This window comes from Neopsephotus bourkii, unplaced genomic scaffold, assembly GCF_033783945.1.
Source record: "Neopsephotus bourkii isolate Nb327-2 ecotype Australia unplaced genomic scaffold, CSIRO-AGI_Nbou_v1 NB_845, whole genome shotgun sequence".
NCBI lineage: Eukaryota > Metazoa > Chordata > Aves > Psittaciformes > Psittacidae > Neopsephotus > Neopsephotus bourkii.
In genome coordinates, this window is record NW_026901341.1 from 651,092 (window position 1) to 666,760 (window position 15,669).

The 15,669-nt window shown below is 47.5% G+C and overlaps 1 protein-coding gene across 9 annotated transcripts in view; it reads left to right on the forward strand.

Annotated features, from left to right (window-relative positions):
• Positions 1-13,938, forward strand: part of EHBP1 (EH domain binding protein 1) — a 224,639-nt gene extending 210,701 nt beyond the window's left edge. For all 9 annotated transcript variants that reach the window (XM_061356181.1, XM_061356183.1, XM_061356184.1 and 6 more), the window contains 4 exons: positions 4,878-4,977; positions 6,135-6,208; positions 12,635-12,749; positions 12,903-13,938. In XM_061356181.1, the coding sequence (XP_061212165.1) occupies positions 4,878-4,977; positions 6,135-6,208; positions 12,635-12,749; positions 12,903-12,993 (380 nt within the window). In that variant the 3' untranslated portion in view covers positions 12,994-13,938. The remainder of the gene's footprint in view (positions 1-4,877; positions 4,978-6,134; positions 6,209-12,634; positions 12,750-12,902) is intronic.
• The last annotated feature ends 1,731 nt before the right edge of the window (positions 13,939-15,669 follow it).

The window sequence follows — 15,669 nt, forward strand, 5'->3', positions numbered from 1 at the left end:
TCCTGCACAGGAGCTATTGCAGTGCAGAATCACAACTCCAGAGTCAGTTAGGAGTTTCTTGTATTTGAGGGCAGAATTTAGTGTCTTGTGCTATTCCAGGCTTGGTGTTGGGCTCGTTCCTAATCATTGAGGAGGGTTCTGGTAGATGTCAAGTGAAGAGAAGAATAGATCATGCATCCTACACCACTCAAGCCAGACAATGAAATTAGAAAATGGCACTGAGAGTTGATGCGAGAGAATTCCCCTGGATTCCTAGAGGAAGAATAAAACAAGAATGAATTGAGTAAGAAAAAAAAAAAAAAGGAAAAGTAGGGGGGGTGATGCAGAGAGGAAGAGAGTGGAGGGAGAAAATGAATTAGAGAAACCTTCCCAGAAGCCTCCTCAGAACCTATTCAATAATAAAGTCCAACATTAAAAGCTGTGTTGACTTTTCACATAAAGGCGCGTGTACTGACTGTTTGGTCTTAGTTTCTGGTTCTGCATTTTTCAAATCTCTTACCGAGCATTTTGCATGCATATGATGTTTGCAGCGCTACCCGCTCTTATTTGAAGACTGTTTTCAGAAGTCATTATTGAACTATAGGATAAAAAGGTATAAGCATAATTACATGTTAAAGAGAATAAATATGTTCTGCTAGATAGTTAACCAGATGAGGTTAAACAAGATAAGATGAATTCTGGTCTTTTTAGAAAACTGACAGTCTTCATTTTAAGCTACAATGTAAAGTGCTTTATCCTGAGATTAGGTATTGTGGCAGAAGCTAAAACTGCCTTTTTCCCCTAACCGTGCCAGAATACAACCTCCTTTTCTTTTTGCGCTAACAAGACTGCTTTACCACCACAGCCCACTCTAAGTAATTAAATCAATCCTTTGTACTTACCGTATTCTCCTCTAGTGACGGTACTAGATCTGATTATATGCTTCATGCATATTCAAAGTACGGCACTGACAGCTCTTTAATGAGCTCTTACTTAATCAGTACGAACAATGTTCATCTTGTTCTTTTTTTCCTCATACATTAGAGCTAGGAACAGTTGGGGAAAAAATGAAACATCCAGCATTCATTTGAAAAATATATTGTACTTTGAAAAGTGTCTAAGCTGGGGAAGTTGCATTCTGCCCTTTAAAAGTCTGATGGACAAATTGGATTACTAGTATTGGATTAAATAACAAATGGTTAGAGGAGAAATGAGAAAAGCTCGCTGTGATCACAGGCTTTAATATTTTTTGTTACTTATAAAGCTGAAGGGGTCTTTAACCAGTTATTAAAGTCAGGATTAATTTGTAATGGTCCAACTTACTAGCTTTAAAAGGGTTTTGTTGTTGTTGTTGTTGTTTTTTATCAAAAACAATAGTGTAATGCATGTATTGTGGAAAAAAATATAAGTTTAAGATCGGTGGGCTATTAATAGATTTTCATCATCTTGTACTGGCCCAGATAAGGGGTTTGCATGCATGGGATCGATTTGTTCCCTAACATGTTTTTTGCTCCATTTAAATAATCTGTACAGTATTTTTTTCCCCTGAGAACAGCACAGATATTTTCCCAATTCTAAATTTCAAGCATTCATAGCAAGTCAATTCAATACTTCTTTTCCACTTGCAAAGTGGAAACAAAACCCTCCCCAGCAGCAGCAGCGTTTTACAGAGTGAAACTGGGTTGAAAAAAGGCTTTTTCTGTTATTTTTTATTTAGAAATTGCAAGCGTGAGTTTAGCCTTGCAGTATCGCTGCAGTGGCAACACTCAGTTTTTCTTTGTTGAAAGTGTTTTGCGTGCATCCTTCCACCAAGGGCCGGGGGGGCGAAGTAGTAATGCTCTAATAGTAAAGCATTTGCTGAAAAGAGTTATTTAAATTTCTTATATATGGGAGTTCATCTTTATTTTGCTTGCCTGGGAAGAATCTGTTTCGGCTCCATGCACAAGAATTTAAAAGCTGATGGTCAACACATAAAATATCAGCATCGACTGCTATTACTATTGCACACATGTGTCATTTCACTGATCAAAAAGGCCTTCGCCGGGGTACAATTGGCCTTTTTCCAAATTGCAAGCTTTTTCTCAGCTTTTTCTTTTTTACTCTTTCTTCTTTTGTTGCTGCCCGGGGATTTGTGCCTATCGCAGCCGATATCACATGACCGGTGTCAGGGCATCACATGGGTCCAAAGCGAATACAAAAACAGATTAAAAATTCTGTAAAAACAATCAAGACTTTGTTAACTCACTTTTAAACCAGCCTATTCCATGGATATTGCGTGTGCTTTGGTGGCAGCAAGAGGCACCTGTTCAGATCGGACTCGCCAGCTCCAAGCTTTACCTACATCTTTTCTCGTTATATGTTGCAGCTAACTTTATTTAGGAGGAATGCGTTAATAGAAAGAAGGTTTTATCTCAAGTTTGAGTTCTTACCCTGAGATTGCATGGCGTGAAATTCAAGTTCAGGTCCACCACTGAGTCAGACTCCTTTGAAAGATTTCCGTCTCCCATTTCTTTTTCAAGGCGTGCAAGAGCTTGCATTTATAATGGCACCTTTTAGCCAGAGATCCCAGACCTCCCCAAAACCTACAAATTTACTGTCATAAATTGATGAAAAAATAGCCAGCTATATCTGGTTACAAGAACTTTTTTCACCAGCAGCTTGGCAATGTGGCAGTCTTGTGTGTCACAGAATAGACTGGTCATTTTGCAGATGAAAAAAAACAAGTTATCCCCTTTTTCTTACCCTCTCCCCTAAATAAATTTCAGCTACTTGGTGCATGCCAACAAAAGGTTTTTAATATTGATTATCCTCTACTTCTAAAAGCAGACCCTATTAGGTGGACCAACACGGCAGCGCCTTTGATCTGTAACTTAACAGCAAAGTATACCTATGCGTTTTAATCCTCTTTGGGGGAGTGCTAAACTGCTGAATTTTATTGTAAATGCCATGGTGTATTAATGTCTGCACAAAACCAGAAGTGGAGGTCTTGGTGGAGAGCATTTCTACATAAGAAATTTCTTCCTGCATTGCTCCAGTCATCCAGGAGCTGGACTCTGCTGCTTCTGCTTGGAAAAGGGCTGCATGGCCATCCCCACTTCAGGGTGCTCTGCCCTTCCCATCTCACTGCTAGCAAACCATGTACCCTAAAAGTATGCTTTCAGGAACAGTTTTGTCAACCAGGAGTTTCCCAGGGTGATAAGTGAATATGGAGGGATGTCTCCCATCAGAAAGGAGAACATGCCAGATGGTGTACCTTATTCTTACTGCATGGGTCCAACAGCTCACACCAAGCTGACCCACTTCCCTGTTTATGTTTTCCTTCTCTTGTGTGGATGGATGCACAAAGCCCATAGGCCACACTGGGGGGGGATCGGGCAATTTGGAGAAGGCTGGTGACCTTCCCTTTCACGCAGCAGGGTCATAGCCAGGTGAGGAGGTGATTCTCCCTGCAGATCTGGGCTTGCACCCTACCGTGGCATCGGAGTGTGAACATGTGCATGGCAGGCACGTATGCGCAAACATTTCAAACGCTCCCGTACAGAAATTGAAAGCTTCCTTTTAGGGCAAAACAATATTTTTTCTGGTGTATTTCCAGCTTCAGGTGCTGGAAATTGCTTCTCTGCAACTAGGGTCCTATGGTTAAAGTTAGTAAGATAGCTTCCCCGAGCATACCAGCACCTTGCATTTGAGATTTCAAAACACTTAACAAACACCAAAGAACTAAGTTTTAGCACCCTTGAGAGATGGGTACTGGTGATTGTCCCCATATTACACACGTAGGCACTGAAACTCCTCAGAGATCTGCCCACAGTTTCCCAGGGAAGCAGTGTCAAAGCTGGGGGCAGTATTCAGAAGACCCAGCTCCGCTCCTTTGCCATATTCCAGGTTTCTTTCCAGATTAATTTTAACCGTGAGAAATATGTTTTATAATTCAATGAGGACCATGTAATCTTTGCTCCTCAACTCAACTCGAGAGGTGAGAGTGGCAGGTCACCACAGAGGCACAGTCTCCACATAGGACTTTGGTGAGGTTTCTCTTAGTCTCTGAGCTCAGAGAGAGTGGAATTCAGCTGAATGACCCTGCTGTGTGCAAAGAAGCTGCTTGTCTGCCTTTCTCCCAGTGGTGCAGATGTGCTAACAGGGAGTCTTACAGAGTCTGGTAGAGCGTAGCACTGCCTGCAGGTAGGCTATGAAGGTCCTGATCCTCTTCGTGCCTGGGAGGCAGCGATGGACATTGGCTGGGAAAATGGATGCTTGTCCATGAATACACATACGAGGACCCTTAGACACCCAGAACCCAAAATCACTTGTATTTGTGCAGATGTTCCCTTTCATAGCAGGTTGAGAAGAGGAGCAACTCTTTCCAGCGCATCATCTGAAAGAGTGGCCATAAGCACAGGTGCCCATGCCTTGGCCAAGAGCTCAGGATTACCATGTCCTCTGCAGTTACTTTGATCCCTGCCACATCATCCTGACTGCTGGGTTTGCATGGGTGGAATAGATCTTGCCCACAAGGATTATTTTTGTGTTTGGAAGCCTGTGATGACCAGGCATCTTCGAGCAGCAAGGATTTCTGTCATTGGAACATTGCAACAATATAGCTCTTTGGGGAGAATTCAAAAGATACAGTACTTTAAAAAAGGTGTTTATTTGGGTTAGGATATGAGCGTGGTAAAGAACACTAAAATAGATGGTGAAGATCAGCTGCTTTCAAAGATTTATTTATGGAACAAACAGGATTGTGTAGGAGGACTTGTAGTCATAGGGTATTTTTACCGTTTGAGGGTATGCCTGGTAATGCTCAATGGTATTGGAGACCAGTGCTCCAATACCTAAAATGAAATAAATAGCTCAGTTTGGGATATACCACTTAAGTAATGAAATTCTTCTGATTGCAGGAAGAAACACAGAAGAAGAAGAAGCTATGATGCAGGAGTGGTTCATGCTGGTTAATAAGAAGAATGCCTTAATAAGACGAATGAACCAGCTTTCTCTTCTGTAAGTATGGATGAGCACATGTGTTTACAAAAGGGTGATTTGCTGGAATATTTACCCATCAGACAGATGCAAAACTTTTTTGCTCACATCCCATCAGACTTCAGAAATATTCCCTGAAAAAGTGAGTAGTGTGGATGCTCTGTGGAACTCACAGAGTAGCTTGCTTTTCTCGTATTTCAGACTTGAAAATGAGAAGCATGCACTGACACAAGATTAGCCCGAGCTGTGAAAAACAAAAAAAGAAAGAGATATTAAGCACAGTTGCATTTTCAAAGGCCCAGCAGTAGAATAAAATTACATTTTAGAAACACACAAATAGATTTGGAGTGTGCCTCAGATGTGACAGGTAAAGACTGGAGAGAGAGTGAAATCTGAGTCACTACCTGCTTTGTAGAAATCCTCAATCCCATCATTGGTAGTTCAGCAGCACTGGACTGCTGGAAGGATATTAGTGAATCAGTCACAGTGTGATGATGCACTGATACTGCAAAGTAAGGACAAATAAACTTTCTGGCTAGCACCAGGGAGGAAGGGGGGAGATGCTGCTCGTTTTTAGAGGCATTCTGCCCTCAGTGCTTCTTTTCCAGCTGCTTTCAGTTTGGTTATATTTCTTTCAGTAATGCCACCTAGTGTAGACGCCTGCATACTTCCCTGGGAAGAGCCTGTGCTCATGAATTTCCTGCCGTGTCTGAACTTGACAGAAGATTCTACCTTCAAAATGTTAAACTTTCTAATCCCATGTCTTAATTTTCAGTGTTCATTAGGGCAGACTGTATATAGGATAATACTTCCAGTGTCACATTATCTTGGTGAATAGGCTGATGCTGGAATTTGTTCGTTAGATCCGGGGGAATGTTTTATACTTAGGACATTCCACAACAGCCGCTTCCAAGGATGAATATTAAATAATTACGTCTTGTAGCACAGTAGACTTAAACTGATGGAATTAAAGCCAACATTACAGAAAATGAAGAAGCCGTATGAATGAATATGCCACCTGAGCAAGGTTTTAAGTTTGTGTATCATTTGTTTGGAGTAGCTTAAAGTTAAAGAGAAAAGTCAGTTACGAGTCCTAAAATCAATGTGAGTTAAAGGTTCTTTTAAGTGTTTAATGATTTAGTAATTAACATATTGATGAACTTTTGCAACTTGCCTAGGGAAAAGGAACATGACCTAGAAAGGCGCTACGAACTGCTGAACCGGGAGCTAAGAGCAATGCTCGCTATTGAAGGTAAGAGCAATGCTGGGTACTGAGGGAAGGAAAATGCTTGCTGCCGAAGGCGGCTACCTGAATATACAAAACAGGGAGGCTTTCTGGAGCCCAGTTAAGAGTTAATGCTGCTATTTACATCATTTCCAGTGATAGCACACAGCGAATATGCTGGATCTGCCGTCCTATTCTTAAGTTGTAGTCAGGGGGAGAAAATAAAGTCTTAATAGATGGGACAAAGAAATACTGTCTCGTTAGAATAAACTTTGAAAACAAAATAATGAGGAGGTAAAGAATATTTGTCCAGGGTTTATTACTTTTGTTGCAGTCGTGTTCTCCTGGCTTTCCTGCAGCATTGGGCTGCTTTCAGTGCCGCAGGCAGGAAATGGAAGGGGTAACTCACACAAGGGAGCCTCCTTCCTCTTAGTGTTTCTGATCTGGGTTACAACAGTGTCTCACTGGGAAAAAAAAGAGGTCTCATACGTTTGCCAAGTAAATATTTCATCGCAAGCAACACCAGGATTAGTGCGATCCTTTGCACAGATTTTCTCCCTTCTCTACAAGTCTCCCGAGTTTAGTCACCTTACCTGAATGAAAACTCACGGGAAGATTGACACGCGGGATAAATGAAACAATTGCATCCTTTCCATAGGGCTTTCAAGTGAATTGTACAATAATCCTGGGGATGATTCATAATAAAAAATAAACATCCAGATAGCTTAAACCATTGCTTGCATTATTTTCTTATTTAAATATCTTAAGTGTTTTCTAATGCTGCACTGCTTATACCTCTCAGTCACAAATGCTGTCTTATAGTTCAAAGATGTTTGCTTTAAAGTTAATCCTTTGGGCTCTGTAAAATGGACCTTTTGTCTAATCAATGCAAATTGATTTTGCTATTCTGTATTGACCTCTCAACCCTTTGACTGTCCATGGTAATTTCTTTCTTCACCTGATAAGGTACCTGATCCATAATAAATCAATTCTAATTAGTTTGGAGACTTCACTGGGAGCATAAGTTTGTAGGAAAAAAGCAGCAGGTTTCAGGTAGCTTTTTCATATCTCTCCATCTGTGGATATGTTTTTTGCGTAAGGCTACTTCCACTGTATTCTTGGATAAACTTGAATCGTAAATATGCACATTGCTTTGTGCAGAGACAGGCCGGATTAATTGGGAATCATACTAGTTAAATATTTGAAACATTAAATACTTTAAAACCAGAGAGGAGCTAACAGATACTGTATTTAAATCCAAAATTTCAGTGTTTAACTCCCTCTTACTTCCTTTTGCTGTCTTGGAACATCCTAGCAGCAGCCTTTGAATGTCTCACAGCCCGTGCCATTCACACACTGACTTGACTTGAACAAAAATCTCTCCTTTATTTTCTTCCTCATAAGTTCAGAGAAGGATACCGAAACCCAAGAAAGTCCTCTTTTTTTTTTCAATTCTTTTATTTTTGTGTGTGCTACTGTTGACATCATAAACAGGGATTTAGGGAGAAAACCAAAGTGCTGGAGGTTGGTGATTTCCTTTTATTATTTATACAGCAAAGTCCACATTTAACATTTTAACCTTTGGTAAGGTTATTATTAGTCTGACAGAACTTTTATCAGCTATCTGCTTTTACCCAAGAAGCATACTAAAGGAGAAACTCTCCCAAGAAAATGCCTGCAAACCCCCAAGATACACATTTGTGACACCGCGCCTCTTGATGTGTGTGTCAGCACTGTATTGCTTTCTGTGTCCAACATACACTGGGGTGCCAATAAGCACCTTCTGGGAAGCACCAGTAAAACCACACCATTTATAATATGATTTCCCCAAAGAAGCATGGGCTGCCTGAACAGTGCTCTGAGGCCGTTTAACTGATTGCTAGTGAGCGCTTGGGCTCTGTTAAAGGGGTGAAAAGACAGAGCTCACTTTTACCAGCACCAATTCCAAACCTGGAATATATGAGCAAGGAGAGAAAAAAATCTGTCTGTGACAGGAGAGGACGGGTTTGTTTGTCTACAAGGAAGGTAGAACGCACCAGCCCAAACTGGAACTTAAGGGAAAAGTCTTTGAAAGGTGATAATTACTGTTTTGGTAAATTGCTGTAACTCTTCCACGCGTGACTGTGCTGTTTAAAAATCTATCAACCGATTTACTTAGCTGGTTGATGACAGGAAAGGGGGGGAAAAAAGAGAAAGAGAGAGCCTTGCAAAAGGTAGCAGCCTGCTGATGGCAGATAAAGGCGGTTTATTGGCGGGCGGCCTGCCCTGCCTGCGCAGGCAGCGTGTGGCAGCGCTGGCGTCTGGAGGTGCTGACCGTTATAATGTTCAGTGATGTGGAGCCTGTGTCCTCTTAGCCACCGCTAAAATGGAGGCATAGGCAGCTGAATGGCCTTTTCGAGTGTCACAGCACTTCACGCGGAACACATGAATGACCGAGGGTGGTAGAAAAAGGCATACTTTTATTTCCCCCACCCTGTTCAGCCGTAGAGATAAAAGAGAGAGTTACGGCACTGCCTTCTTCAGGCTACAAAGTGTTCCTCTCTTTCTGCTGCTGAGACTGCTCCGACCGAGCGAGGCCTGAAATCCCTGCCTGATAGGCCAAAGAAAATACAGGTTACTGGTTTGTTTTAACCTGCGCCCATGGGAAGGCATTTTGGCTGTCGGGGAGCCGGCTCCTGTAAACAAGGTGCTGCATTTCAGAGCCTGGTTTTTGCCACGTCCGCGGCGGGATGCTTTACTTCCAGCCACCTTTCCTCTTGCTCCCTGTTTTATTTATTTCATTCAAGATTTAATGCCTCCTTAGGAAAGATAAGTTCATTTTTGCACACCTTGGGGTGGTGTGTTCATTTTCTGCCCAAGAAATGGATCTTCTTTCGGATTTTGTACATCTTGATTTATTCTTGGCTTATAGTTTGAAGTGGGTGCTCTTCTAAAAGGATTTATGCATAGGTTCACTATTTTTGTAGTTATGGTTTATATGATAAGCTTTTTATATTTAAAATCAATATGTAATCCTGTGGAGGAGCTTATCCTCTAAAACCCCATTTGTAAATCTATTTTAGCTTTGTTACACCGCGCAGCCACAGTATTCCATAGATTGATTAGGTTCAGCAGCAGAATCCTATCAAATGGCCTGCTCTGATGATGATGCAAACTCTTTCAGGATTGCTAGTTGACTGGAACTAAAGATAAGACCTGACTGCAATCCCCCAATGTGCTCTTTACAAAACTAGTGTTAATTTTCATCAAAGTGCCAGGCTTATTTATTATAGTGGCGAGGCTGAAGGTTTTACTACGAGAACTTTCGACCATTTCTATTAAAGCATTTCTATGGGAACCAGCCGCCTGTTTGCCCAAAGTAATTATCAGTTTGAGAGGAGAGGGTGGGGGTAAAAAAGACAATGTGAAGTCAATGAAGGTGAATAATTGAAAACATTTCTACTTTAACGTGAATTTAGCAAACTCTGTCATTTTAAACTGCCCGTCGCAAGCGGTAGCACGGGGGGCTTTAGCTTTCAACACTTTTAGCTCATATACAGCCTCAGAGCTTAATCCTATTTTTGTCCAGAGTGTAGCTTTTGTAACAGTATTATTCTGAAATCTTCAAATTAATCACAGCCCATATTGTAGCTTCCCAGAGCTGCAGTCAGGCTGGGTAACTGTATGTGACAGGTGCTATAGGTAATCCTGGCTTAAAAGGCACAACAGGTAGGAATCAAACTTGAGCACAGCTGGTTTTTTAAACGTGGGGATGCTTCCCGAAAGTGCTGCCCTGCAATATTTTGTTGGATAAAACAAAATCGCAATGTAAATCACATAGAAAACGTTATTTGAATACTTTGCACTAGTTCCCCTTTTAACCAACTGCTGCTTGACTGTATTTGAGGAGTTGGAACGAGGGGGGGAATCAGGCTCCTTTTCTATGAAACAAAACAAAAATGCAAGGGAATATTTCTGCCAGCAAGTTTTCCCGTAGCTTATTTCAACGCTAATAATAAACAAATGCAGGAACAAAAAAGCCCGGTTTTGTTCCGTGAAGTCCTAATATGACGTTATTTACCCCACGGGGCTACAAGATGGGACAACAAAAAACACAGTGCTTAGAAAGGGACTTAACAGAGAAAAATAGTAAAGGACTGAGCAAAACTTGCACTGAGGTATTTTGATTGGTGTTTGCTGTTCGAAAGCTTAAATTGCTGCGGAAACAGCAGAAGTGGGGGATGAGATGGAAAGAAAGATAAAATTTAAAAAAAAGGAAAGAAAAAGAAAGAGACAGAAAGAAAGCAAAATTTAGTTTTTAAAATCAAGGGTTTTTCACCCAAGTGAAAACCATCAAAAATGCAAAACAATTAAAGTCCAGGTAGAGGCGGTGGATTTCAGGTCCTTTTTCATCCAGAGCTGCCGGTGCCCAGATGTGCTGAGGAGCCCAGGTCTCCACACGGTCATCAGCAAAAGCTGGGGGAAAGTTAACCTGAAAGTTGGGGACCACGTCTTCAGGCAGCAAACCCCGGTGAAATTGTCTACCAAGCCTCTCCTTTTCTGCCTGCCTCACTGCTGTTGCCCTTTGCAAGAGGGTTTTGTCACGCTGAGATTGCGTTGCACACACAGGGGCTTTATATCTGGGGGGAAACCCTCCGGTTTTGGAAAGCTCGGTCTTGCAGAGGTACAGAGCGGTGTGTTTTAAACGGGTTGAACCAAAAGGAGCCATCTCCAAACGGAGCAAAGGGAATAAGCAGCGGTGGAACTCGAGAGACTGCCTCGAGAATTAGCACCTAAAAGGCTGCTACCCAAATTGAAACAGCTTTGTCGCAGGAGAAATGGCTTAGATTAACAGTGATTTTGGCTGGTAGCTTCAATTCTAATCTACGTACACCTGGAAAATCATTTCCTTAGCAACGGGAAGCAACACATTTAAAAGAGAAAGAGAGGAAGAAAAGGAAGGAAAGAAAGGAAAACAGGGAGGAAAAGGAGGAAAAGGAAGAGAAAAAAAACTCCTGAGAAGTTTTGGCAGTTCCTAGCCAGGCCGATGCTCGGGGAAGGGCTCCCAGCTTGCGAGAGCCTTCCATGCATGTTCTCCTCTCCCGAGTGTGCCCGCACACACGTGTCGGTGGGGGTCTTCCCTGCGTGCGTGGGGACCCATCTCTCACTCGTGGGCTCAGGCGGACGGCAAGGGCGCGATAAAAGCGGTTGCACATTCCTGCCTCTCTGCCGCTCTCCCAACCTTTATTGCATGATGATGCATCTAATTTTTAATTTGTAAATACAAGGCTGAATTCCCTCTAGCACCACTTGCTTTCATACAGCTTCTGAGCAGTTTGCTGTCTTGAATAAATTCGGCTTTGGAGGGGGGTCAGGGGGATTTGAACCACCGCATTCTTGCGGGGTTTGTGAAGATTCACATGGTAACCGGTGGTGAGCATTGTTCGGGTTATCTGAATAAGCACCAGCCATGTGAGTTTTAACATGATCGCCCAGGGCAATGGAGAGCGCGGGGAGAAAGCCAAAAGGACTGCACCCTCTCTCCCCTTCGCCTTCGGGAAGCGCGGCCGGGGAGGAGAAGGAGGAAGGGAAAGGGGGGGAGGAACACCGCCGGGCCGGTGGCGACGGCTTCTCCCGGTGGTGGGTTATGGGGTTTTTTTGGAGCCGGTGTCCTCTTTCCCTCCCCGCTCCTCATTTGTCCTGCTATCTCCCTCATCATCTCCTGCTCCTGCTTTTCATTGTTTACCTTCTTAATGAGGGAGGCGGGGAAGGCCGGGCCTTGACTGACAGCGACAAGCCCTTACGGACCGGCTGGAGGGCCGGAGGCTGCGGGGCGGCCCCGGGGGGCTCCGGCATGCGGGGCCGGGAAAAATCCCTTCGGGAAAAGCGGGGCGGCCCTGGGCTCCGCTGCGGGCCAGCGCCGGGGGGGGGAGGTGGGGGGGTGGAGCTGGCCCCACGCTACTCTGTAGCAAGTGTATTTTTACTTCAAAGCGGAAAATGCTAATTAACTGATACCTGCTTTTAAAGTTACTGCGAAGCATATGGTGCGCAGTGTGAGGCTCCTCCGGCTGCTCAGAGCAAGCGAGGAATTAGCGAAGAAGAGAGCCGGGATGTAGGGAAACGGGGCTTTGCTCCTAGGAGGGGAAACTTAGTAAATGCCGCTGCCCGTCCGGGAAAAACAGTCGTGAAAGGAAAAGTTGATGATGATGATGATGATGGTAATAATAATAATAAAACGAAAGAAACAAAACAAATAAAGGAGCAGGGAACCCAAACAACCCCAAAGTCGCCTCTGAGCTCCCCCAGGCCGGGTGACAAAACACCGGCGGTTGTGCTTGGCTCTGCGGTACTGCCCGTTGGGGAGAGCGGCACGGCCGGGCCGGGTCGTACCGGGCTGGACCGTGTCTTGCTCCCCGGCGCAGCGGCCCCGGCAGCCGCTGACCGGTGTGTGCGTGTTTCGGTTTTCTCCCGCAGACTGGCAGAAGACGGAGGCGCAGAAGAGGCGAGAGCAGCTTCTGCTGGACGAACTCGTTATTCTCGTTAACAAACGGGACGCGCTGGTCAGGGACCTGGACGCCCAGGAGAAGCAGTGAGTCGGGAGAACGAGCTGGGGAGGGGGGGGTTCCCTTCTCCACGGGAAGTTTGTGACGAGTCCGAGGGCGCTGTGGCCGTGGCCGGGTCTCATTACAGCCGCGCATCCCGCGCAGCCCCTCACCGAGCCTCCCGCCGCCTCTTTCCGCAGGGCCGAGGAAGAGGACGAGCATTTGGAGAGGACCCTAGAGCAAAACAAAGGCAAGATGGCCAAGAAGGAAGAGAAATGCGTCCTCCAGTGAGCGGCCTTCCCGCGGCGGTGGCAAAATCACAGCGCGGCTCTTTCTTATGTTTTTAAAATGCCGACAGCAGACTGGAAAGGAAAAAAAAAAAAAAAGGAAAATTAAAAAAAAAAAAGGAAAAATGTTTTGAAAAGGGAAAAAAAAAATTTTAAACTTTTTCCATTTTCTTAGGCCAGATCTAGGCTGCGCCGGGCCCCGCTCCGTTGTTTTTTGGTTTCCACTCAAGCGAACTCGCGTTGTGCCAGGGTTTCCGTGTGGGCTCAGCTCTCCTGCCGAAAGGCTTTGAAACGGAATCGCCGAGCCCCCGTGTGAGCGGCGGTGCCGGAGATGTGCGGAGGAGCAGAAGAAAGAAAGTGCGTCCTGGATGCTGTAGCTGGAGGAGGGCTGAGTTTTGAAATAAATATGTTTTTGTCGTAATAGGATTAGAGAGGGGGATATAGGAAAAAAAATATCATTGGGAATGGTTTCATCTAGTCCTGCCATATGTAATACTTAATAAGCTACCTACATTTTATAGTTAGGTCAGATCCACCCCAGTTATTATGATTAAAAATGTGCTGTATTTACCAGTGTTTTATTTCAGCAGTTTTACATGTCCCCGGCAGCAGAGCTGAGCCGCTCTGCTCTACTCGGGGGGTTCCTCCGCCGGAGTCAGTGCAGAGCCTGGGGAGCGGCAGGGACCGGCCTGGGGCAGAGCCCGGCCCGGCCCGGCCTGGTGCCTCCCCCTGCGTCCCCCGCGGGCCCGGGCCGCCGCTCCGCGTTATTTATTGCGCCCGGGCCGCGTCCACCCCGCGCCCGCCCCCCCCCCCCCATTCGCCCCGTCGTGTGTCCCCACGCGTGTCCCGCGCTCGCATCGTCCCTTCGTGGAGCTCGTCTCGTTTATTTATTACAATACCGAGTCATATATAAGATTTTCAATAAAAGCCGACTCTTTCTTACCGTAAACTGCCGCGTTCCTCTTTACCTGGGGTACTCCTTCCATCCCTCCCTCCATCCCTCCTGCGCCGGCTGGGGAGGGGGTCCCGGGCCCCGGGAAGGGCCCGACTCCGCGTGGGGCAGAGGGGCCCCGCCGCTGCGGCCGCCGCCGCTTCGGTACCGCAACGAAACCCACCAGAGGGAAAAGTTTTTCGTTTGCTTTTAATAAAACGCAGCTCTCGGAGGGGGAAGTGAAACTTTTCCCGGCGGGGCCGATGCTCCCGGAGCGGGGGATGCGCGGGCAAAGCCCGGCCATGCAAGGAGCGCACCCACGGGGAGCGGGGCCGGAGGGAGCCCAAACCCTGCAGGGGCGCGGCTGCCGCCTGGGAGGTACCCCCGGACCCCAGCATCGCCGGCGGCTCCGGGTGCAACTGCGACCCGCTCCCACCAAAACCTCACCCGGGGAGGACGGGGCACCCGGCCTTGGGCGAGCGGCCGGCGGGCCGCGGGCTGTGCCGGTGCCCGCCGGTGGGTTTGGTCCCGTGAGAAGTTGGGGGGGATGCGGGGAGGGCCCTCGGCCTAATCACAACAATACAGATGCTGGGGGGGGGGGGGGGAAGGGCGCGCTCCGAGAGCTCCGCGGCCGCGGGGAGCAGCGGAGGGGAGCGGAGAGGGGAGCGCGGTAAAGACCGCGGTGCTGCCTGCCCGGGGAGCACCGGGAGCTGCTGAGCCCGAAGCTCGGGGCTGCCCCCGGGGGTTTCGCGGTCGCACATCACACCCCGATACCCCGCGGGCCCGGTGCTTGTCTGTCTTTAACGCGAGAAAAGTAACTCAGCCCCTGAGCTGCGGGGAAAATAAGTGAGTGCGTGAGTGCGTGTGTGCCTTCCCGCTCACATCCCGGGATCGGGCCGCAAGGGCCCCCCGTCCCGTGTCCTGCCCGAGCTGTCCCGCCTGCCCCCCCCTCAGCAGCAGCCCAGCCCCCGCCCTCCCGCCCGTAGCCCCGACCTTACCTGGGCGCAGCGGGGAGGGCGCAGCTCCGTCCGGCGGAGGGGACGGGACGGGGGGCCCGGAGAGAGCCGGGACCGACCCCTCGGGGGGCGGCGAGCCCCGCGCCAGCCCTGCCCGCAGCCCCGGCCGAGCCGGCGGGGAGGCGCCCGCAGGGGGGTGCTGAGCAGCCGCGGTGGTTGCGGGTGGGTCGGGGGGGGGGGCACAGATCTCCCGGTGTGGGGAGGGAGCCCCCGGGGGCGGCCGCTGCCCTCCAGGACCGGCGCTGCCCCGGCGGGAGTAGTGATGGGGCGGCGGTGGGGAACGCAGCCCAGCCGGGAGCTGCCCCGGCGGGACCGGGGCTAAACAGGGGGGCCTGGAGGGTGGGGGAAACTGTCCCCCTAAATCATTCCGCCTCCCTCCTCCTCCTCCCTTTGCTTTTTGTGAATGGGCCGCGGCGCCTTTGTTGCGGGGAGAAGTGCCCGTGTCGCTGACTTTTGTGGGCAAGCGGAGGAGCTTGTAAACCTCCTTTTCTCTGCCCCCCTCGGCCCGTCGTCACCCTCCCGCCCGGATTAGACGGTTCCGTCCTGGCCCGGGAGAAAAGGGGAAAAGAGAGGGGGGAAAAAAGAAAATGGGGGGGAAGGAGGAAACCCGCGCTTTGGTGGGGCCGGCGGGCAGCGCCTTTGAACATTAGCTCGCTTTCAGCTCCCACTGCAGTTAGGGGGAGTTGATTTGGGGAGACCAACAAAAGCCGGGTCCGGGGCCGCTCCGCCGCCC